We start from the raw sequence: 25927 nt of genomic DNA, 5'->3' as shown, positions 1-25927 counted from the left end.
ATATCAAGTTGCATAAAGGTGTACCAACTGACAACTACATCAGAAGTTTAGGTTGAGAATACTCTCCATTACGTAAGAACACATTCCCATAAGCAAATGAAAATAGCAGGTCCATGCAAGTGTTTCATAAGAGACAAAAGACATGCATATAAATGTATTATAAGAATAGATATCCCATGGGTCCTAAAGCTATTAAGTTGCCATTGTTATTCATGATGACGCTAAGGTTTTAATATAAGCTATTTATCGCGTTTCAAATATTGTTGGTGTTGGAAAAAATAAAGATAAAAACAATTGAATAAACCAAAATGAAAGAAAAAATACAGATGGAATCTTGTTTAACCTGCACCATGTATATTAAGTTGTATTAGTATTCCTCGAAGAGCACACTGTAACTAAACCGAAACTTGTTTGTATTTCTATTTCCAACTGTTTCAATGAAGAGCAAGAACTTTAATTTGGTTATGTAATTATTATACAATACGACTTGACTTGACCTGACATTTCAGAGGCAAGACTGTTTTCAGTCTAAGTCTCTCAACGTGCATTTTTCTGCTCTTCCAGCTGCTGGCCCCACATTTGCTCAAGGTAGCTGGATTAAACTATGCATTAGTTTCTGCCTAGATAAATTAATAAATAAGTAAAATAGACTTTAGGGTCGCTTGATAGTTATTTTGTAGTTTTACGTCGGCTGTAAGCCGTTTTGGCCTCGCCTGAAGACTGAAGAGGCTCGAGCCCTGCCGTTTGTCCGTCGAAGGTGGAGGCGGCTTATAACCTGAACCAACTTGAAGGCAGCTGTTGATAGCCAATGAGGGAGTAATCAGTTTTAATTAAAAAGTTTTACTCCCTGTGTTATGGAAGTCAGTTCTACACATGTTAGAAACAAGTATATGTAACCGATTACATAAAGATCTGACTAGTTGTTGAAATAAACGCGACTTCTTTTCTTCTGGTAATTCGGCACTTAACATCTAGCTGAGAAATTGTTTCAAGTTAAAGAAGAAAAGCACAGCTGTGACTAATCACAATAATGATGGCTAATTTTTAGTAAGCCAGTAGACACCAGGAGAAGAAGTGGGGGACCCATCTCACCCAACTCACTCCCTGTTCACTCCCCTCCCATCAGGTCGCAGGTTCAGGTCCATCAGAACCAAAACCACCAGGCACTTGAACAGTTTTTTCCCTCAGGCCACCACCCTCTTAAATAAGGACATCTCAGCCCCTCAGCCCCACCACAGACACTTAAAGATCACTTAATTATAACATTCGTTCCTGCCATCCTGTACATACTCCTGGTCAACTAACTGTATTTCATTCTGAAAATTCCATTCATTCAAATTGCACATATTGTATTTACCATATTTTTATTGTTATTTTATTGCTCTGTAGCGCTGTTACCAGGTCAAATTCCTGTGTACATTGTACATTTGGTGAAATAAAGCGATTTCTGATTTCTGAGACACAATACCTGTATCAGAAATACTTGGAACACCTTAATGGAGTTCAGCTGTTAAAATTTCAATTAGAAGCACCTGCGTTTTTTAAAATTTAATTTAACACATTTTTTTACATATCTCATGCTAAGCTTAAATGTGGAAAGTTTGTTTAAGTAGTCTGGGGAAGCCCAAATTAAAGTAGTACTTTTAAGATCCACCGGTACTTTGCTGAATGTAGGACATCAAGTTGACAACTGCGGGTCTCATTTCCTAAAAGTTAAAAGTTTTGAATATTTATTCACATTTAGTCTTAACTGTTGAACGTTTCTTAGCAGGAAATGGCTGACATAACTGAAATGCTAAAACGTGTATCACGTGTCAAACGCAGATATACATCACAGTCTCACAAGAGAACGTGCAATAGCCTATCTATGTTTGTACACATGTCAAAACATACTAGTGTTATACATTTGCGAGCATGTATGTATTTTTTATATCCATGTATATATATATATATATATATCTTTTATTTCTATGTAACCTTTGCCATGCACAGCATGCACTATGCCTAAGTCTAACCAGCTGACTGCAAAGTAGAAAAGTAAAACGTTTGTCGAACAATATTTTGACTTTTACTCAGATCCCTTGCTTTGACAGTGTAATGTCACGTCCACCCATGCTACCTTTTTTTGAATGTGCCACAGTTGTGCAACATTGTGTTTCACATCATAAAAACTGTAAGTCTGCTACAGTTTGCCAAGAAAAACGTTCACCAAAATAATTTGAAGTCTTGGAAATGTAGCAATTCTACACATTTTGAGGAGTTTTGAAAGTCAGAGTAAGCATATTATGATACTTGAGGCCCAGAAATTCTTGTAATTTAAATTTTTTTTATTTTAGCCTTCATTGTGAAGCGTTTTCCTCTGTGCACCAACGTGCCTATTTCACATTCTGGTGTGAAACTGCATTTGATATGAAGTTGTCTGTCAGCGCACTTGGTCATGCTCACTCAGTTTTGACTCTTTGTGAAAGAGCTGGCATAAAACCATTATTCCTTATTAACAGGTCAATGGTGTTACTTCAGCTTTAGTTCTGAACCTTACACTGGCACAGCCACTTAATACAAAAGGCCAGCAAAATGTACCATAAGCATCTGATGTTATTCGCAATCATTTTAATATATACGGTATGTCATGCAAATGAATCAAGTGTACAGTGTATTAGAAATGCATTCATATTGTGTCATTCATATTTGTTCATTCACATTTTCCCTCTTTTTGTTCGTGCACCCTGAGCTTCAAAGTAAGAACTGAAGGTTCCAGAGACTGTCACAGACCTTGCTCCTTTTTTGTCTGGATATCCTGTGTTTTTCAAAAGCTGCTAGGAAATACACTCGTGCCCTCAGGCACTGGCAGTGTTGGTGTGTGATTGTGGCATACTTTGTCACAGTACTCAAAGCTGAAAGACTGTAAAAATTGTCTTGTGAGGACAACCTGTGACTACTATTTTATGATTTTTGTGCTGGTATACAGGATTTCTTCTCTTACTTCGTGTGCCTATGTGTGTAAATTTGTGATTGAAGCGGCTGTCCTCATAGGGGCACAAGTTTCTTCCCCTGGGTGTGCTGGAGCATTTGTCTACCCTGGTAGCATTATCAGCCAGGTGCAAGCTTTTTCTGCTCCAGAGAGCCTTGATCTATGTTCTGTGTGTTCACATAAGTCGACCCTAAAACTGAAAGGATTTACTACTACTGTTGCTAGCTCAGCAAGGCTTTACTCCATGCACACACCCACACATATAGTGGTTTTCTACCAATCAATTACATTTTTGTTCCACAGATTTAAGGTACCTGTGAAATGAGGTTTGTATCAGCAGCTTGTAGCCTATCTCTGTGGTCGGGCCTTATCTGGTGCTGCTGCTGACTCGCTGGTAGAGTAGATGGCTCTATCTTATATAGCTGTGCTAAAGGTAGCTTAGCTGATCGCTGTCCATGGTACCACTTGCAGCTTAGCTCTCTTTGGGCGCAGTTTTAAAGATTGTTCTCAGCCTTTGTTGTCAGTAACAATATTGAAACATTTGTACAGAAAAATGTCGCTCACTCTTTCATTAACATGTACAATCTAATGCGTGTCTACTAGAAAAGGTTATTTTATGTTGCTAAAATTTTAGTGCTTCCGTGAGAATCACTTATCATGAAAAGCTATGCATGTGTGGTTAAGACATAGCACTAAAAACCGTCTTGATAAAGGCATACACCAAGTAATATGGTGATCTCGATCAGTGTTCAGGTCCTGAATTCTTCTTATTCTTATAGTTATCAGTTTATATATTTAATTTCAAGTGTTAACTGTCGGGTATTGGTTATTCTGTAACCAAACACAATAAACGGATGGATGATGAAAATGTAAGAGTTAAACTGACATATAACATCATATGTAACTGCACGTCAACAATGAACCGTTTGTTATGTTGTTTTAATCTGTGTGGATATTTCTTTTTTGAACAGCTGTATTCTGCTAGTAACACATTATAATGCAATTATGCAGACACATATCACACATGGATCAATAGCACAGTAATTACACCTCTACAGTCTTGGCCCCTTGTTGTCATCTCTAAAATGGCAACATGATACCAGCTACTTATGCCTGCCTAATGTTCCATGTCTCCATAGCTGTGAGTGTTAATTCCATTAATTGTATTAACTGGATATATTTTTTTACTTTATGCTGCACTTGTAAATACAACATTTTATGAGCACGAAAAAAAATTTCCCATTTCAACCTTTAGTAAAGAGCCCTCTATTTTACCACAGCTTTCTGCTGGTGTTGCTGTAAATGGTCTTGCACTGTTCAAAACCCTTCTCCCTAAGGCGCATGTTGACTCTGTCTCCATTTTTGCATAAACTGTTTGGCAAAACAGAATTTTGTCATCAGCCAGTAAAAGTAGATCAGTGTCTTAAGCTTGTGCATTTTCTAGTGAGCTAATCCCTCTTAACTCTTCACCCTCTTGTCATTTTCTCCTTTCAGACACCAGTGCTTTGGATACTCAGGTTTCAAGTCTTTGTTTATCTTCAGCTAATTGGAAAAATTGTGATTTCCCTGCATGTGCATGTGTTTTTGTTGTGGTATGTGGGGTAACAACATTTTGTGTCTTATCTATTGTAGTTGTGTGTATGTGTGAGTGTGTGTGTTTGTTTTCTTGTGGATGAATGAAAGTGATATCTGTGGGGATTGAAGAGAATACAGCATGTGCCTTTAAGCCATTTTGCTGTCACCTTGTGCTGGTTATCCTTTTAATCCTTTTTTTCCCCTTAAAATAATGTGCTTTCAAATGGGCTTTTGGTTGGTGAGGAGGGAGTGTTACACAATAGGCAAATCTCATCTGAAGCTTCAAGAGGAGCCAAACTCTTAGACTTGAGCCCACAAATTACACTATTGTGGAATAATTAGGTATTTTGCCTGTGGTGCTTCTCTCCCTGTCTCTTATCTCATCCTGGACTGACCTGCATTTTCATATTGTATACTGTATATCTTTGTTTTAATTTAGCAGCTGCTTGTTTGGTGTTTTGTTGAGTGCACTTTCCATGTATTTCTATTCTTACATTGTGCTCCATCTTCCCTCTGCAGCCTCGCAGTATTTTGGATCCCAAATTGCTTGGTTTGCAGTCTGGAGGGTGAGTGGAAGATCACACCCTGATCTGACTGGTTCACAATCAGGCAGATTTGAGCTAATGTGCTGTTTAGTACCTTCATGCTGAGGCATATGTTGCTGAAATGTTACAGGCATGCTGGTTCTCCAGCAGGCCCCAACAGAGCTTATACCCCCTGTTACAGTATGTCCCACAAAGAAAGAAAAGATGTCCAAAATGCCTATTGCCCTGAAAATATATGTGGAAATTTTAGCTTTATATATATGCTTGACTTGTTTTGAAATGTTTTTTTTACGAGTTCCAGTTTTGAAAGCCACAATGGTAGATGTCATGTATGTCATGTTGGATAAATAATCATGTTTGGTCACCTTTACCCCCCATACATATGCCATCACTATGCAATCATCTGCAGCATGCACTGTGTATATAGGCAGCAAGAACCAAGGTCTTAGGAATAAGGCAAAGACTTTTTCAATCTTTAGGGGTAAACCACAAAGGTCGCTGTGAGTGCTGACAGAACAGCTTGAGGATCTTTATCTGTATGGAGGCATTGAGGCCTTGATGTCTTGTTGAGGTCATTAAAGATGGTTTGAATGACAGTTGAGGTGATGCTAGTGATGCTAGTGAGGGTAAGACTGGTAGTAAAGCAAAAAGAGAGCTGCACACATGAATTAGAAGATGGAAATTGTACATAGAGAAAAAATATATGTCAATACTTTAAAGTTAATTTTTGAGGCTGCAGTGAGCCCTCGATATTCACATTGATTCTGGTCTACTGTAAGTTGTCTGTGCCATGCGAAGGAAAGAAAAGGGGTGAGACAGGTTCAGAAGGAGGCATGATCCATGGTGTCAACCGGCTGTGTAAATCAAGGCCCCCCGTTCAACGTAGTAATGTGTCCCCCAGCATGGCATTATTATGATATTAATACACCTTAAATCTGTCTGCCTCTCCAGGACTGGCAGCATTCTTTATGGTATTGACAGCATGCCAGATTTACGCCGCAAAAGGACAGTGCCTCTTGTCCGAGACCTGGTGAGTCATCTGCCTCAACAAGGTTATATGTGATTTATGTTGACTCTATCTAAGTGACCCCATGTTTTACCATAGTAGCGGAATCCTGTACTTTGTGTGTACGGACCCATGTAGAGCACAATAATCCCCTTACTGGCAACTTGATAGAATGCTGTTGTGCTTTTCAGTAACAGATTTAATTTATGATCATTATATAATATTCTCTGTGATTACATGATAACCTGCAACAATATGATAAAAAAAAAAGCATAACTTTGTCAACTTTATTGTATTTATTGAGAGGATTTAAAATACTTCAGACAAACATATAGATACATCATGCAAAATTCAACACAATTAAGCTATAAAAGCTTAAGTTTCTGTACATTTGATTGTTAATAAAAACCAGGACTTAAAACTATTCTGTTTAGAGCTGTGAGAATTTTAAATTTAACCTTCGCCATGTAACTGCTTGATTAATTTGTCCATAAAGCGTATTTAAGACATCACCATTTGTTTTTATTGCAACATAATGTGTCATAAAAATATCCCACAGAGAGGCCTGTTACAGTGAGGTCCACTTTAGCACTGTACCACATGGTTAGTCTTTCTGACAGACAACAGACAGTCGTGATGCCAGGAATATTCATGTGGGTTTATGCTGTAACTGTTTGTCCATTATGTGCTACACAGTATGTCTGTCTTGTGTTTGTTTGTTTCTCATCTTCACGTATTTGAGCCAAAACAATGCAAATATTAACAGCACTCTTTGACTTCAAATTTCTTTAAAAAAACAATCTGTTTAACATTTTTGTTTGAGTTAATCTTGGAACGATACAAAATGCATGTTGTGCAGATGATAATGCAGGTTAATGTCACATGGATGCTGATGAATGTCTATATCACGGTGAACAACATGAGTTGATGCTGTATTTGTCCATATCTCTCATTAAATTAATAACCAACAATGTTTTGGTAAGTATGGGTTATCGCTTGTTAATTTTTTTTGTTTCTTGGATTATGCGTGTATATTTGCCATTCCTACATGGACCCATAAAAGCTATGGGTAATATTTTTAAGTGAGTTGTCAGATTTCAGCCTCGCCGATGCTCACCTGTTGTCTTCCTTATATTGTTGCTCGGCAGGTGTTAAAATTTTTTTAATTTAGCTTGAAATGTTGACAACTCAACCCAAAAATATATCAGAGAGACTTCATTGACTTCTGATTTAACTGTGTGAGGCTTTTAAATCATGTAAAAGTGACATTAAGCAGGCCTTTTACACGTGGGATGAAGTCAGTAGTCAGAAAACAAACTAGTTTCCTTTCATGCCTCTCCTTTGTCAATGTCCCCCATTTGCTGTGTGATTGCTTCAGGGCAGCAACAGCGTTTGATTGGCAAGGACAGCAGGCTTCCCCCAACTTTATGGTGGGATGCAAAAATATAAGTAAACGACAAAAAGAAAAAGTTGATAATCGATACACAAAGCACTGATAGATAACCTCTGGACGTAGGGTCTTATTGTATTGCCCACAGCAACCTCAGCAGTGCTGGTGCATGTTGATAAACTTACATCAACAATCACGGTTCATGTAGAGGTCACATTCTCCTACATTCTCCATGGCTTCCATGGATCTTTACCATAGCTGGGCTGTACAGACAAGAGGGTCGTGGTAAAGACTGATCCAATATTGTCAGCTGTCCATGTCTGCATTCCTCTGTTACGTAACTTCCCTCAGTATGGGATACATCAATCTCTGCTCACCCAAGCTCGGTGAATATCAATATAATAGCTAATTTACATATATGTATGTATCAGTGTGTGCATCTGTTCCCTGTTCATGTTTGTAAGAGTGCCTCAGGTGGGTGTGTAAGGGTTCAAGTGTGCTTTTGACCATCAGGACAGATTTGTGTGTGTGTGTGTGTGTTTGTGTGTGTTTGGGTGCGAGTTAGTGTTGTGCAGTTCATCTGGCTTCACTCATACATGAATGTGTGCGTCTTGTGTTTCTCTGTTTGTGTCAAACTATGTGCAGAGCAGACAGCAGAAAATATGATCAAAGCTTCATCCAATAGATAAATTAATGAAAAAAATGCCAAGCATGACTGCAGTTTAGTTACCAATGCATGAGTGGATAAAGAATCATGCAGCGGCTGTGTAATCTTACTTGATGCATAATTGAATCTCTCTCGAGCAGTCCTGCATGGCAGTTGAGACACCTTTGCGCTCAGTATGGACAATACATTTATTTCCTCTGCTGTTTGCGCTTTTAGAATTCACACTCTGCCCTTGTTTGATCAAGTTTCTCTCTTTCTTTTAATCTCTCATCTTGAACACTTGGAAATGACAGGCTTTGGTAAGCTAACTTTTTTTGTGTTTGATAGATTTTACTGTCCACAGTAAATGTATTTATGTCAGTTATGCTTTGTGCTTCTCTACATCTACCAGAATATTAGCACTCAGTTCAAAGCTTTTTGATGAAAATGTGTTATTCATGCTGCTTTGCATAAATCCAGTTATATACTAAATAAAAATTAAGATAATATTCTGTTTTGACTTTGATGACTTCTCCTCGTCTTCCCTCAGACGCTCACTGCTCGAAAGGCAGGCATCTCGTTTGCTCTGGTGAACCGTTCCACCCTAAATAATGAGGAACTGGTGAGTATGTGTAAATCATTGTTGTGGTTCCATCTACTCAACTGACTGTGGACTGAAATTGGGGCATACCCTGCACATCTCAGTCCATTACAAGGTTAATCTAGGGCTATTTTAGAATCACCAGTTAAGCTCATTTCTGTATAATTTGTGAGGAAGATAGAGCACCACAAGCCAGAAGGATATTTTGGGATAACAGAGCAAACTACTGCTTTGGGTGTGCTAGGCCGATGGTTGTCGTTATTTTGTAGGACAGAGTTTGGAAAAGGAAAATATTTGCACACTTTTAGAGCTGAGCTGCCTGCTGCAGTCAGTGTTTCTGAGAATTTGGGATCATGTTACCAGGAACACAAGGTTCCAAAGTAAAAATGAAATGTCATTAAATGTGCATACGTCATGCCATCATCTGTCTGTCCCTCCCTTTTTCAAAGTTAACATTGCAGTTTGTTGAATTGGTCTTTGTGGCCAGCTACTCACTCTCTTTTATATGCTCTCGCTGTTGGACAGTTTGGCTTAATTCAGAAAGTAAGTGATGGCCCAGTCTTTGTATTTGGACAATGTTCCAATTAGTAATTAGAACTGTACATTGAGGGTGACTGCGCTACAGAGAAAGGGCAGAATGCTTCAGTCGATGGTGTTAGACACTTTTGTGTTGACCTCTAAAGCTCTCTTTGCATTAATTGATTGCAATTCTTCCCTCCCTGAGGGAAGATGGCGTAACAGGAGGCAAACAGCAGGAGAGAGCAGTTTCTCAGCATGAGAAAGAAGCATAATATTTCATATCGACTGATGTGCAACAAGCATCTGCGTAAGCCTACAAGATTACTGGATTTAAATAAGCTCTGCATGTTGCACGCATATTTGTCTTTTCAATCTGATATGGCCTTTTTATTTGTGTTCATGTTCAATTCACACACCACCTCCTTAAGGTCCATGTGTAAAATTGAACTATGTTGACAGGGTGTTGTTTCCTTGATAATAGTCATGGGTGTGATTAAAGGCGCTTAAGGGATGAACAATCATGTCCTAAGTGAAGGAGTATTCATGTGAGTGATGCAGCATGTTATTTAATGTTTGAAGGTGGCTGATTTTTTTGGCAGTTTCACCGATTACATTGTAGTGGTGAGGACTTGATCTACTGGGATAGTTGTCCAGTATTCTGACTTTGAGTAAATAAGGAAGAGTTTAATAATTGTGTGAGGGTAACTGACTTCAGAAAAAAGCTGTAGATTATGCACTCTTGGAAAGTAGGACAAGCAGATGTCAGTTTTATCTGCTGCATTAAGTCCAGCAGTGTTTCCCTGTGAGAGCTGAAAGAGCAAATAACCATATGCTGTTTAGATATACAGGAGTTAGAGAAAGAGAGAGGAAAAAAAGACAAAATGAAGGGTGATGAAACTATAGAAATTAAGAGAAAATGAGAGAAGGAATAAGAAAGGGATTTGTCATTAGGACCCCCTGGTCCTCTTGTCACTGCTCAGGCAGCCATGTTGAACAATCTGCACTTCCTGGGGAAATATTGGAATCTATTTAGAATTCTCTCTTCTTCCATTATCTTCTTTTCATCTCTGTACAACTGACTTCTATTTTTCTGTTCATGTAGCTTATTTCAATTAGAAAATTGAATTGAAATGTTTGTTGTTACTGTTGTATGGACCATCCCTTCAATGCTCATGCTTCTCCTGTATCAGTTTTTTAGAGAAGAAAAAAACATTATGCGAGAAGAAAGAAACATTCTGTGTGGGCAGGACAGTGGGTCTGTGTGTCCTCTCAATGTTCTGAGCTGCATGTGATGTGAGCACTACAGCCTTTTTAACAGTGACTGTCAACCTAAAGAGAGAATATGTTTATGTGCTAAGACAAGACACTGACTTTTACAAAGAAGAAAGGAAGTGGCGATCTGACAGGAGTCTTGGAGTGTCTGGAAATAAGATGTGACATGCTGCTAAAAGTCTGTTCATGTGTCATCAGGCACCTTTATAACAGCCACAATATACTATGTTGATTAAGAATAGTGTACACAAGTCCTGTGATGGTCCTGTGAATCATGCTGGACAGAAACACATATTAGATTGAATTAAAGATACTTGCAATCGTCTGCATTTTATACTTTGGTATTAGGGCTTGAAAAAAGCTATACATACTCCTAATGAGGGCCGGAACGTATTATTTATTTGGTCAATAATTGCAAAAGACAGAAGGCTGGAATGGAATGATGAGGATTGCGCTGTCAATGAAGTGTTTGACAAGGACAATAGGTGGTGAAATTGGAAAGCAGGGGTGATTGGAGGAGGAGGAGAGATTAGATTCTTCCCTGTCATGTCGCTCTCGGGCACAGGCTGCAGCTGTCAGTCAATTCTAACAGTGTATTGCACAAAATCACCAGGGTTACCTCACAGTGTAACACATGAGGCTGACACATGCAGCACATCCTCACAGCTGCTGCACAGTGAGAAAACAGAAAGTGGGAAAGACATGAGAAAAACAAGACTGAAGCAGATTATGGTAGTGAAAAACATAATAAAAAATGCATCAATCCACACACTGAGTTTTACACGTACATACTGCAACTCTTAATAGTTGGTTTTGTTGATAAAATACAGGCTAAAAAATAGATACTAGTTCTAATAAAAGTAATAGATGACAAACTGAGAAGGAGAGAGCTCTCTGAATTCCCAGGCTCCAAGAAAATTGGATTCCCTTATCTCCTAGGGGCTGTTTCAGAATTACAGTTCAGTATTAAATTTTTGAGTGGCAGGCTTCTGGGTGTGGCCCAGCCTAGTTTGTGTATAAATTGCAGACACATCTGCTTCACCTCATCACCCTCAGACTAAAGTGGGAATCTCTCTATCACACTCTGTGTTTCATTAGAGTTCCCCCATTGGTGAGCAACCTGTTTGTTCTATCAGCAGAGTTTCACTGAGTTTCTGTCTTCTCCTTGTGTGTATTCACACCTGCACGTTTGTCAGACTAGGTAGTGCAGTAGTTTTGCTAAAGTGTGTAGCTACCATTCAGGTGTGAAAGCACAGTGTCAACACACTGGGGGCTAGCAGAGGGGAGGATGGAGAGGAGGAGGGAGAAGTGGAGCTCAGTGGAAGTACAGAACAAGTGCCTCTTGAAGATTTATCCAACTGCCATACATCTTCCTCTCTTTTTCTGTCATTCTCTCTCTCTCTCTCTCAATCTGGATAATGCTCACTTTAAAAAACCTTATTTACAGCATCCATTGATTCTGCCTTCAAGAATTGGCTGTCTTTGCCTGTTTTCTAGCCTTCGTATATGGCAGGACTGCTGCAGTGAAGCATTCATTTGAGGAGGCTTCTGTTACACAGCAGTCAGTCTAGACAGACTTTACTGTTTAATTTGAGGAGCTTTAGTCACTAAAACACTCAATGTAAACAAAGTCTGTGCTGTATAGATGCCATTAATTTAAGCTGATGTTAGACTGTCCATTCCTTTAATGATGTAGTAATCAGAAATGGGCCAACACAATGCCCTACAAGTTACTTTTTGAAACATGTAAACTGTTAGATCCCTCGCTTGAAGAAAAGAAGCTTGATAAAAGAAATAAAGCTTGAAAATGCTGGAGAAATTAATGGAAGCTTTGGTTCAGTCAAGTTACATTGGTTTCATTCTTAGCACAGAAGCCGATGTACTAAGAATGTTATCAGACTCAGAATGCACCATTTTTCTGAACATACTGAGGCTTTCTGCTTAAGCTCGAAACAAAAACAAAAACATTTTATTATATCAGGCTGCTTTGTTTCCTCAGCAGGTGCAGACATGTTCTGTTTTTTTAATGCTGATCTTAAAATATATCAAGGGATAAAAAAAAAAATGGGATGCAAACTTATTTTTATTAACTTTAGAAGTTATTATGAAGTCTTGTATTCTCCAGCCCATGATACCACAGGGCTTTTACAGCATCAATCTCCTCTGTTTCTCTCAGCCTTACATTTTCCATTCTTGCGTTTATACTTTATGATTTCTTCTTTCCCCCTCTTTTGTCTCCCAGAAACTGCATGTCTTCAAGAAGACTCTCCAGGCTTTGATCTACCCAATTTCATCCACCACACCCCATAATTTTGAGGTGTGGACGGCAACTGCTCCCACCTACTGCCATGAGTGTGAGGGTCTGCTTTGGGGCATTGCCCGTCAGGGCATGCGATGCTCAGAGTGTGGCGTTAAATGCCATGAGAAGTGCCAGGACCTGCTCAATGCAGATTGTTTACAAAGTAAGGAGAATTAATGAATACATTAATACACACACTGACAGCCCCAGGCGGAGCCTTACATCCAGAAATGCTTTGATGTAAAGCTAACTCTCGGTACATGCTTTTATGAGTAAAGTGGCCTGTGGATGTTTATCCATTTGTGATTTGTGTTTTTTAATTTTCATACCTGGATGATTATGAAGCAACTGATAAATTATTACTCTTCAAACTAAAAACATAGGGTTCATCTGAGAGTCTTAATAAGTGCATTTTGTGAACTACTGCTACTGCACATATCCCAAGCCTCACAATCACTGTAAATACTACTATGTTAGCTTGCATGGTACATATAATTTCTGCCCTTTGCCCGTTGTTGCAGAGTTAATTTCTGTTGCTCTTTAAGCTACTGGCACTAATTACAACATTCAATCAGCTTTTTCAATCAGCTACACCCTTGTTGTTAGAGGGTAAACTAAAAGAACAATGTGATGTTTCAGAATGGTCCTTTAGGCAATGCTTCTACAGTCTAAGTGGATTAGCTACACCCAGAATGTTATAAAACTCTGGGGTATATAACATTCATCATAGCATACCAATGTTTTGTGGTTCAAAACATGATTAATTTTATCACACTTCAACCTGTACTCACTAACACACTGCAGATTCATAATACTATGATCCGATATTGGTAAGCAACCATCACTCACAATAATACAAAAGAATAGAAGCGTGTCGTCACACATTAGATCTGAAGAGTTGATGGTGCTGACACATTGCACACATTGTGCACACACAGTCACGGTTAGAGAAGCAGTATTTTATGCAAAATACATTTAGCAAGGTGTACTCAATGAAATATAAAACTGATAGAACTATAATCAATGGGCATTGGATTAGCAGCAATCTTAACTCTTTGCCTTTTTCAGGAGCTGTGGAGAAAAGCTCTAAGCATGGAGCAGAAGACAAGACTCAAAATATCATCATGGCTATGAAGGAGCGCATGAAGATAAGGGAGAAGAACCGTCCGGAAGTGTTTGAGGTGATCCAGGAAATGTTTGACATTTCCAAAGAAGACTTTGCCACACATCTGAAAACAGCCAAGCAGGCTGTGCTGGATGGGACCTCCAAGTGGTCGGCAAAAATCAGCATAACAGGTTATTTTGCTTTCTGACCGTCACAGACAGTGAATCAAACCACGATAGAATCTGTCAACTAAGAGATTGAGTTATTGTTATTTCCCATTTTCGCATTAATCATCATTAAATAGAATAAAAATATCATGATACTGCTACATGGGACCCTTGACAAATGGAACATGAGCTTTAACCTATTACTCTAATACTAAATAAAAAGAATCACCAGTGATATGTGGTAATCTCAGATGACAAATGCTGTTTTTCTAATGAGCATTTACTTGTAATTAGTCAAAGTCACCTCGTTCATTAACCTCTAACACTAAACCTCCAAGTGCAGTACATAATTGATTAGAGATAGAAATAGAAATTGATTAGGGAAAGTGGGGAGAAATAATTTGTTTATATTTTACATGAAGGTTATTTCTGGGGAAAGTCACTAATTATTCCTTGGTCATCGTGCCAAAGTACTGGTCACTATGACGTCAGAACACAAACTCTTAGACAACGTTCAGACTACAAGCCTTAATGCTCAATTTCAATTTACTGCTCCGATCCAATGTTTTACTCTTTTTATTGTGGCCAAAATCAGTTTTCAGTATGAACGATTCACCCTACTGAACTGAGCCGGATGCACAAAATTTAATAAAGACGTCATGATGGGCATGAGCCAAAAAAACCCCCAAAAAATAAAGACGTTACTAGATGCAGGAATTATCCCTCCAAATGCTTATTAAGTCCAACGCTTTGTTGGTCTTCCACCGGCTAACATCTGTGCTCTCGTCCATCATGTTTACAAAAGACAGATGAAGACGTGGTGACTTCCACCTGTGCAGAATTTTACTGAATTTTTCATAGACTTAGATTTTCTCCTCAATAGTCTTTCAGACTGATGTTGCATCGGAAAAAATCCGATCTTTATCTGTTTTATGACCAGATAATGAAGTGGCCCAAATTGGAATCGAAAAATTGGATTCCATTTGACTTGTGCTGTTCACACTGTCATGAAAAAATCAGATCTTAGTCACAAAAATCAGATTTGGGCCATATTTGACGTACAGTCTGAACGTAGCGATTAATGTACTTCATAAGCAGTAGCATATTTTTGATAACACATATTAAATTTAGCTCATTTTACAAAGTAGCCACAGTGCTTGCCAAATGTTAAACGGCAGCATGTTAATTATAGAGCAACCGAGAAGCTATAATGAATATAATAAAAAGAGTATGATGACTTTATATTATTTTTGAAGAGTACTACACTCAAACTGACAGAGATATTTGTGTCTTTTATTATCAACTCAGAAGATAATCAGTAATGTAACTATACTCACTTTATATATGTGTATACATTTATTCACTTTTTTGAGGCAATATTAGATCTTTAGATTATTTTATCTTTAGATAACATTAGAAGTAGGTGAATTCAAAACAGTTTTGAATAAAAATAATCTTTTTTTTTCACTTCAACTTCTTTGTCCCATTTCATCACCTGTCATAATGAGAGGGAATCAAACCTAATTTTAATTGCATTTTTTTGTGGCTTCTTACATAACCTCAGATAAATTGCCCTGTTACTGATTTTGTTTCTTTGCTGCAACACACCCTAATTTATTTTACAGTGTTCATATTATTATCATTACCTTGTGTTTAAGAACTGCTAACATAAAATTCACTATCACATGATATTAAACTATGAACTTATACAGATCTGAATGAATAAGTCTGTAAAAGAATAAGAAAACGAATTAGGAAATATAGATGATAAATGAAAGACAAATGTGGAAATTAAAAGATGTGAAAACTCATAAAATAGATGGAAGAATACATGCAAAAATATATCATTACTATAGATTGTATAATTTGATGAAGTAATTTATTTGTCTATATGAACTTAAATTTTAAGACTATCATACAGAGTAGAGAGATAACCAAAGCAAGATGGGAAACGCAAACAGCAATGTGGAGGTGGAAAAGCAACTGAGAAAATGGTAAAAACAAAAAATAAAGAACAAATAAAATCAATTCTTCCGTCTATCCATTTTCTATTCCCGTGTAATCCAATTCAAGGTTGCTGGGAGCTGAGCCTCTCCCAGCTGCCATTGGGCTTGGTGCGGGGTACACTGTGGAGAGGTTGCCAGTCCATAACAGGACCAACACAGAGACAGAGACAAACAACCATGCATGCTCACACTCACCCCTAAGGTCAAATTTTGAGTCACCAGTTCACGTAACATGCATGTTTTTTTCATTGCGGGAGGATGCTGGAGTACCCGGAGAAAACCCACACATTTACAGTTTGAACTAGGAACTTTCTTGATATAACTGACTTAATTAGATTACTTTTTTTCCACACTCATCTCATTACACTCATTACAGTAGTTGCACCTCTCTGTCACGAACTGCTCTTCAGGATTGCTACTGTACCTTTATGTTCATATGGCAGAGTGAAATTAGGTTACATGCTATCACATAACCATTGAGTTTGAGTTGGTTTCTCGAGTAAAACGGCACCTGAAAGAAGGTCAAGAAGTTATAGCTCACCCTGGACTACAAATCTTGTGTGTAGCTGTGCCAGGTCCAGATTATTTAGTGCCCTGCTTGCATTTCTCCAAGTATCAATACAAAATAAAGAAATAACAACAGTGAGGGAGGGAGGCAGATAGGAGAGGTGGAGAAAATGACTGGAATGAAGTGAAAAAAGAAGGAGTTTGATGAGACATGACCTTGTGCTAGCTCAGAATTTCCCTGGGGCTTATTGAATACCTCATTTTAGAATACAGTTATTGACTAATTGACTTGTTATTTCTTTACTTTATCATTCACTGAGTAAAAACAGATTGGTGTGTACTCTGCAACTCTCTTTAGCTGAAAATGTACCTTTAACCTTGCACCTTCGTGAGCATTCTGTTGCCAACCGGCGTTGCTCATATACTTGCCTGTGTGCTACACTTGTTTCCAAATGATTCCACCAGACACAAACCAGTGACCTCAGACAGCAGATAACATCTGGATTTACTGGATATAAACAATAAACAGTCTTTGGTTGATGTTAGTCTGTGGAATTGTAGATAGTATTCAAGGCCACTTCCAAAGAAGTTGGATATTCAGTCACATTTTACCCGACACTGCATCTCCTACTAACTGCCATAGTGCAACTTAAAAAAAATGCTATCCATTTCTTGCCCAAACCTTTGCAACCTTAAACCAAAATAGACTACCTAAAGGATTCACGGGGATTTTATTTTTATGGGCAGAGTTGCTACTGTGTGGAGATGCTTCCAAAATACAAATTTGCTCTTTGTTTATTTGATACAAGGAAATGCACAAAGTGAAGTAACACATCTACACATCTGGCTGTTCTCTGGCTGATGTGAGGAATTAACAGGTGCTCTGATGTTGAAAAAGAAAAATGGTTTCAGGCTGAAAAATAGTTTGCCTTGTTGTCGGAAGGATTGAAATCTTGCGTTAAGGGATGTTGGAGACATTTGGTGACCAAATTAACATTTTGTCTGATCCATACTAACAACCTGAAAAAGTCAATCTTAGATCCCATTTCGCATGCAGTATTGTATTTTGAGTACTTTTGGAGCAAGAAGGCCACAGACCTTCAAACCTTTATTTCCTGTGCACCAACTCCAGTCAGCATTAAGCTGAAAGATATATATGTACCCTGAATTATTTAGACTGTCACTTATGCATATTTAATGGAGCAGTGTCCTTTTTCCCTTTTATGGCACTGTGAAATACTACTGTGTCCCCTCCCCTCCACGTATCATTCTGAATCACTGCTTTCTTTTTGGAATCAAGTACTAGCTCAGCATGGACACATTGTAACAATGAGGATGCACACAGAGGTGGAATCAACCTATAGTCTTTATTTAGGAGGGGATAAATGATAGATGTACCGAACTTATACATAATTAAAAATAGTACGATTGACGACTGTTTGTAATAAACCAAGGAGCTGTCTTTTTCCTCCAGTCAATGCAAGCTGTGTCAACACTGACAACATTTTCTGAGGGTAGGCTCAGTCCAAGGAAGAACGAGCTGGTTTTTCCAGGCTCTTACGTTAGAATAGAATAATAGATGTTCCCTCTGCTCTAAAAAGAAATGATATATTTTTGATTTTGCAAATACGAGGTCAGAAAATGTTTGTTTTTGACAAACTGAATGAAACGTCCACACGGCTCAAATCATTGTACTTTTCAGTGACACACTAAATCATCTGGGTGAGATTGGTAGATATTTTGCTGCAAGCAAAATGTACCCCACCCACCAAATTTTTATTATTGATGGTGACAACTTGACTTGACTAGTTGATACATACAAGGATTATAGGTCCATAAGTCACAGTTTGTCATAATGCATTTATGAGTTTTTCTTAATGTTGATCACATTTCAAATTTCTTAGTTACTAAACACTGTGACTTACATAACACTTATGAAGTTCTACGAATGTGAGCTAATGTGAAAATATTGATTTAATATACAAGTGGCTTTTTGATTCTACAGGCCAATATGTCCTGTTTATGATTGTCATGATAATTTGGCCATGAAAATTTGTAATTCTTTGTAATGGCAATTCTGGGAATAATCCCATTTATAGATTAAATCAACACGATCAGATCTGCAGCTTGTAGCACTGACATTATCTCTTCCTGTCCTCCAACTCCGTCTTTTGTCCAGTTATGAGTGCACAGGGTTTGCAGGCCAAGGATAAAACCGGCTCCAGTGACCCTTATGTCACCGTCCAGGTGGGCAAGACCAAACGCAGGACAAAGACCATCTTTGGCAACCTCAACCCTGTCTGGGATGAGAAGTTCTACTTGTGAGTGCTCTTTATTTGTTAGACATATTCCGGACCTTGTAATCTCCAGTAAAATAAGAAATCAACTGTTTCAGAGAACCTTAAGACATTAGTAAACAAGTGAATGACTTTTAATTGGAAGCTCACCAGTGACATGTGACACACCAGCTGCACTGCAGACATGTTGAACAATAGCCACAGTTAAATCAACTATTACATTTTCTGGTCACATCTCTTGTTTTTAATTGCATTTTTGTTTAGAATTTTTATCATTATCCACATAGCAACATATAGAATTATTCATTGTTTGAATGGATTGCTCAGTTATCCTGGAAATCTAAAAGGAACTCGTTTGTATGCAAGGTTCCAGGAGAGCCCATAGAACAATTAATTGATTCTTAAATGCAAGACTTTATGAATCCTTTGATGCTCGCTATACTTAACTTAGTAGATGCTGCTGTTAAGAAGAGTAGCTCTTCACAACAGAAACACTAGAACCAAGTTAAAAATAAAGTGAGATTTATTTTGCTCAGGTGCTGCACAACTTCACTTCGGCCAGGGTGTAAAATTGCTTTTGCCAGTAGCTGTTAGAAGTTATTCACCTTGAGCACAATACTGGATAATTTCCCTCCCTCAGGCCAGTCCAAGTGGAGATCAAAGCAATGCAAAACTGACTTATAGTATAAAATAATACTAGAAACAATTACAGGTCGGATATTCTGCTTTTATTGACCTGTCTGTTAAAACACAGAAATGTAATGTAACAATTTGACTCAAATCTGGCCCTGACCCAAGCGACATAAGCAAAGCTTCTCCATTTGCAGCACATGTTTGGATATCTGTTTTCTTTTCTGTTTTCTTTTCTCTATCCTCTGTCTAGATATGAAACCAGGGGACAGTTTTAAAGGATCAGGGAGATTTTGTAATGTTGAGCTCAACCAAAATGAGAGCAGCTAATGTTATTTTTCCTTCCTTCTCCCTCTGAGTTTCTTTGCATCATTCCTTTGTTGGTACGAGCTCATGAGCTCAAGAGTTTTATTTGTGCATTTTATCGTTATAATATAACTCAGTGTCCTAGTGTAGTTTTACCCACGTTTTCAAAACATAAGTCTTCAAATGAATTCCGTTTCAGTTATTAGTAACACTGTATTCTATCATGAAAAGTTGTGTCCTCTTGAGATTTTCTGAACACTTGTGTACAGACTGAGCTCCATACCTGTGAAGAAACCCCTGTGGTGGCTGTAATAAAGCTCTTTCCCATTACTACAGGGATGTAGATTAATAGAGTGATACATTACAGTGTGCTTGGCAGAGAGTCTTTGACTTATATAACAGCAGCCAGTGCCTCCCCCTGAAAGGGATTAGTTAAAGTAAATACTGCAGATACAGTTTCTATTGCTGTCACGCTGAAGACGTCATTAGAACAAAATGTAATCTGTGGGTTTTAATTTTAGAGCTTACCAATCTGACCCCATCTGAAGTACTTATGGCACGTTTGTCATTTATGTGAAACGTCACTCAGCTGCATATATGCAGGATCAGAGAGAAGCTACCACAACTATTGTTGTGAATCTCTTTTTTGATAATCCTAGCATGCTACTGGAAAGATTAAAAACACTTGGCAATCTTGGCAAGAATTGTTCTACAGTTACTTGGAGAAAGGTCATGAAGTGAGTGAGTGTCTGATCTTACATTTACGCTTGAGTTGCGAATTAAACTGCGTTTATGCCCTTTTGAATACCCTAACCTGATGAGCTGTCAGAAAATGCTGCTGCAGCTTTAAGTGTTTATGTTGTTGTGATCGTTTTGACCTGGCATAATCATCTTCCGTCTCACAGTGAATGTCACAACGCAACTGACCGCATTAAGGTGCGCGTATGGGATGAGGACGATGACATCAAGTCACGAGTGAAGCAGCATTTCAAGCGGGAGTCAGATGATTTCCTGGGCCAGACCATTATAGAGGTTCGCACGCTCAGTGGAGAAATGGATGTTTGGTACAATCTGGGTGAGTTACAGATTCGAAAATGTACGAAAATCATTCGGTAAAATCAGTCGGCGGTTATTATTAATATGTTGACATGTACATGACATGACAGTTTCTTGATACAGTCCAACACAGAGACAATGCCTTCGTTTTTGGCTTTGACACCAGAACAACAAACCTTTTGTTCATCTAACAAATGTAATCAGACACTCAAATTTTATATGTTGTCAAGAAATAAGTACTCATACAAGATCTTTACTTAATAAAAATACATTTTACATCAGTGATTTTATCGACCGTAAAGGTACAGTTTTTATTTTCTTTATTCTAGGGAAAAAGAAAAAAACAATCTGAATTTCTCACATGACTGTCCTCTTTACTGTACTTACTTTATTTTGTCTGTCAAAGATCTGATTTCATACGATAAAAAAAGAGCAAAATGACAAAATGAAAAAAATGGCAATGTTTTGCTTTCCAGCTTATCATTATCACAGTTATAGCATCTTTCACAAAGTTTACATGTACCCATGTTACAGTACCCGTTACACGTCTTAATTACACTGTAAGCACCTTTAGAGTATCTGCAATCCAGTTACGGTCTTTGTTACCACATACCAAGTGCTGTCTTTCACTGTTTCCACTCAGTGAATGGCATCATGATGAGAGCTTGTGTTAAACTATTACGAGTGGTGGGTGCTGTCTTTGTTTGCCTTTTTAGCTAAAAGGAAGCAATTTGTGGTAATAGTGACCTGTTGCTGCTCTGTGCCATTTTAAATGTCCACAATGAATGTTTAAAGAGGCCTTTGCTGATGTGGGTGCCCACCCCTTTCCTCTCTAAGCCTCTTGAGCACCTCTTCAGTCAGGGCTTTTACATTTGTAGCTCTATTCTATGTTGCTTTGTTATGTTATTATTTTTCACTTTTCTGCCTCTTGACCAACTGACTGTTGAGGGATATTTTACTCATTTGATAATGACAAGATTAACTGAATATGAGAGCACAGAGGAGGGTCATTTAGATTACCGACAGCTCTTCTGCCATTACAATAGTTCTCAGACCTGTACATGAGCATTGCTGCATTTGTGTGTGTTCTGGTTATTTGTGTGCATCTGTGTTAATAATTACACAATTTCATTACACTTTTTTATGGTGCAGTCAAAGACAGATTTCTACTGAATGGTCAACATTTGTTCTTTTTTCTTTTCTTTCTTACATTCACATTTTTTACCAGACTTTAACTACGCAGGAGGATTTGGAATACAAATTGCAGTTTTTTTATAAGCTGTTGCTCTAAGTTTAATTTTCTTTTCAGATAATTTCAAGCTATTTCAAGTGACTTTTCCCCCTTGGTATTGTGTTACAGATAAAAGAACTGACAAATCTGCAGTATCTGGCGCCATCAGGCTTAAAATCAGTGTTGAAATGAAAGGGGAAGAGAACGTGGCTCCTCCCCATGGCCAGTACACCTGTTTACATGAGGTAACTATATTCATATTGTGACTCAGTATTGACCCAGCTAACCATTATCTTTGGACGCAGCTACAGTGGCGATAAGGGTCGTCATCAGTGGATGTACACCACTAAGGAAACATATCTTTTAAAAGTATCATCTTATCTCTTGTACCACTCAACAGAACCTTTTCCATTACCTGACTGAGGTGAAAAACAGCGGGGTGGTGAAGATCCCGCAGGTGAAAGGGGACGACGCGTGGAAGGTCTACTTTGACGACGTGTCTCAGGAGATAGTGGATGAATTCGCCATGAGATACGGAGTGGAGTCCATCTATCAGGCTATGACGTTAGTACCACCCTGATCTATGGCCTTTTACCTCACCAATCTGTCATTGTCTCATTGAGCAGAGTGGAGGAAAGAAGGGGATAAGAGAAGGAGAGCAGAAGGAGAAGAGGAGTTGTAAAGATGTCTCCTCAGCAGAATCAGAGCTTCAAAGACTATCGAGCTCCACCGTTTGATTGATTAGCTTTTGGTCTGCTGGAGAAAATTCTTAACCGGCCCTGGTCGCACTGATCATGGAAACACATAAACTGCTCTGTTTTTATCCCTTAATTTCCCTCTGACTCATTGCGACCTTGTCCATCCAACAAATGTCTATTTCTTTATTTCCCTCCAAACACATGGGTATGTAGAAAGACCCTACTTTAAAAATGTATAGAATTATTGATCCTGGTCATGCAATCCAATTGTACATTGGAGTGTTGAAGTAACCCCACAGCGGTCTGCATCATGGACGTATTTGACTTGTAGTTCACTCATTGCCATTTTTTTAAACCACATCTCAGATGGAGTTTTATCAGTTTTTATTAGATTTTGTTTTATTGCATGCTACATAAACTGCATTAGTTAAGATTATACCATATGCATCTTTATTGACTGTCATCAATAAAGCATGGTTTTATTTTGTAACTTCTGGGGTTGGGAGAGTTTTAACACTAGAAACCAAATTTTCTTTTCATCAATAGCTTATTTCAGTTCAAAGTCACATTTGTATTCAACCCTGCTCCCTCATCATTTTCAGTCATTTAAACCACTTGTTCCAATGCCACTCACCAATAACATTCACAGGGTTTAAGTGAACATTTTGTTTTTGTGGCATTTTATACAAATCGTTAAAATTGTGGGTTGATGAAAATGGACCTAAAATAATTTGCTAATAACATGTAACATAATAATATGCGTCTGTAACTATATACTGTGATTAAAAAAGAAAGTAGCAGCTTTATACCCCATAACTATTGTTTGTCGTTTACTGACGACTTCTGTTGCATTTCAGTTAGTAATAATTTATTACAAGTATCTTTGTTTCATCATCGCATTGAGATATTAGTCTGAGCTGTTGTCTGAAACAGAAAATCCTCACCATATTGCACCTTTCAAGCTTACTCCATCTTGGCAAAGGCACTTGTTGGGCTTGCTGGGCACTCCCAGGTGCTGACCACATAATTAGCTGCTGCCTAAGTAAATCAGATGTTAATTAGACTGATTGCGTTGGCAAATTGAATGGAAGGCTCAGCTCAAATTTGTGTGTTCATATATCTCCATTTAATCAATTCATTGAAAACCTGTCCATATGTATTCTAGAGTTGACTGAAAGTTGAAAAATGATTATTCTTTAAAAGCTATTATGTTCTCATTATATAATTTGCTCGATGGTTGTTAAAATGTAGGAGCAATGAGTACTCTTGTTGCAAAAGTGACGGGAGATGTTTCTTCAGCAATTCCTCTGAGTTTTAAATAACTTTTTTCCCATTAGGCCTCAAGCATGTTTGATTCCCCCAACAGCAGCTCATTTATCAACTTTCCTGCTTTCCCCGTAGGGGCATCATGTCATTGGCTTTCAGTTTAACCCCACAAAGATGCTTTTAACAAATTGTAATTCATCAAGATCCAAGACATGTGTAGCAATAAATGTCCATCCTAGAAATGAGTGCCACCACTACAACAACAGCTTGAATATATAATGAATTTCTTTGACATGTTTAACTGTTTTTGTGCTGCAAACTGGTCTAAAGTTGCTGGATGATGGATTCTTGTTTCAGTATGATAGTGTATTGCATATGAGGGATTGTGGAGTTACTTAAGCGAAGACAAGAGAAGCAGTAAGTGGCCTCATTACCAGCTTTATCAGGTGAAGTTAATGCTCCAGGCTTGAACCTTGTTTAAGCTTAGCGTTTCTCATATAAGCGCTTATTATGCTTCATCAGGAATGCTTTTTCCATCGAACCTTGACTTCTAGTCACTCCTAACATGACGGCTGCATAAATCAAAGCAGCTGTGGGGACTCGCACTCCTTCGTGTTCCCTCCATAACAATGGCTAACATAAACTCCCACATGTTCACATTTCCTCATCTCACTCCATCACCACTGGATAGCCCCCCTCACCTGCTACCCCTGATTCTCTGCCCTCATTTCTCATAATCTTTTCCCCGTTCCTTCCAGCTGTCTGAAACTGTAAAATTATATGTGAATGCATGCATAGCACATCTCATCCGTTGGTAAAAACCAAACCAGGGTAACATTAGGTAACACAATGCCTCCCCTCTTGAAAATTGGCTCAAGAGATCCAGCTCTAAAAGCACCATGGGAATTCAGCGGATGCCAGCATCACTCTCTTTGCTCGCCCAACCCCAAGTGCTCCTGGGTAATTTGGAGGCTGAAAGCAGAGTAATTAAATAGGCCTCCCAATGAGAACATGTGAGTGTTTGTGTACATGTGTGTACATGGGCTCCATTTAAGAGAGAGAGTAAATCTGAAATTATTACTCCACGTAACTCTGTGGCTTTATAAAGCAATGACTCACTGAATAAGATGTTCTTCATTTCAACATGTCTTTGTCCAAGCCTAGCTCCCATATTTGCAGGCCCAATGGTCCTGTACAAGTTCTGAAATATTAAAGAATACACAAGCTACATGATACATTTTTCCTAAATTTGATAGAATGTATGGAAGTATAAATTATACTAATGTATGTTACTCAACTACTATTTCATATCTATGTGAGGAAAAAGGGTCAGATAGTTTAGCTATATTTATTTTTTCTTTATGAAGTACTGAAGTGTAAGCTGAAGCTGCCTATACAAAAAAAAGCGTGAGGTGATCAGAGCTATAGGAGCGTACGGTTGCAGTTCACGAGTTCTAAATTGATGTGATAGCAGGAAAATCTGTTTCTCCATAGGTAAGACGTATGAACATTTAAATGAATGCTATGTTTATAGAGCTCAGCCTACTTTTGCTGAATTTAATCTTGCAGACATTTCGACTATAAAAAGTGTCCAATACATCCAGATATTTGGTTGCCATGGGTCATGCCAGAGGCTGATAAGAAACCACAGGTGTAGGTTGTCGTCTCACGGAATAAAGTAAACACAGAATATCTTACTTATGAATTTTACATGTGGTGTACTATATAGAATATGATCATTTTTGTGCTGAATGAATGAGGTACAAGTACTGCTGAATTATTAGGTAGGAGGGATTCCTCATAGTTTGTGAAGTCAATCCAGGCCTCAATCCAG

General features: G+C 38.2%; 1 protein-coding gene across 1 annotated transcript in view; it reads left to right on the top strand.

Moving 5' to 3' along the window:
• Positions 1 to 25927, top strand: part of LOC140301670 (protein unc-13 homolog C) — a 102607-nt gene that overhangs the window by 18422 nt on the left and 58258 nt on the right. Inside the window, exons 3-13 of the mRNA XM_072380249.1 lie at positions 4466 to 4488; positions 5066 to 5112; positions 6043 to 6121; positions 8448 to 8453; positions 8684 to 8755; positions 12768 to 12987; positions 13893 to 14120; positions 18789 to 18930; positions 20748 to 20917; positions 22259 to 22374; positions 22530 to 22693. Coding sequence (XP_072236350.1) covers positions 4466 to 4488; positions 5066 to 5112; positions 6043 to 6121; positions 8448 to 8453; positions 8684 to 8755; positions 12768 to 12987; positions 13893 to 14120; positions 18789 to 18930; positions 20748 to 20917; positions 22259 to 22374; positions 22530 to 22693 — 1267 coding nt within the window. The remainder of the gene's footprint in view (positions 1 to 4465; positions 4489 to 5065; positions 5113 to 6042; positions 6122 to 8447; positions 8454 to 8683; positions 8756 to 12767; positions 12988 to 13892; positions 14121 to 18788; positions 18931 to 20747; positions 20918 to 22258; positions 22375 to 22529; positions 22694 to 25927) is intronic.

This window comes from Leuresthes tenuis, unplaced genomic scaffold, assembly GCF_036924035.1.
Source record: "Leuresthes tenuis unplaced genomic scaffold, fLeuTen1.0.hap1 SCAF_2, whole genome shotgun sequence".
NCBI lineage: Eukaryota > Metazoa > Chordata > Actinopteri > Atheriniformes > Atherinopsidae > Leuresthes > Leuresthes tenuis.
The sequence above is the reverse complement of the archived record's forward strand: the minus strand, read 5'-3'. Positions and strand labels throughout refer to the sequence as shown.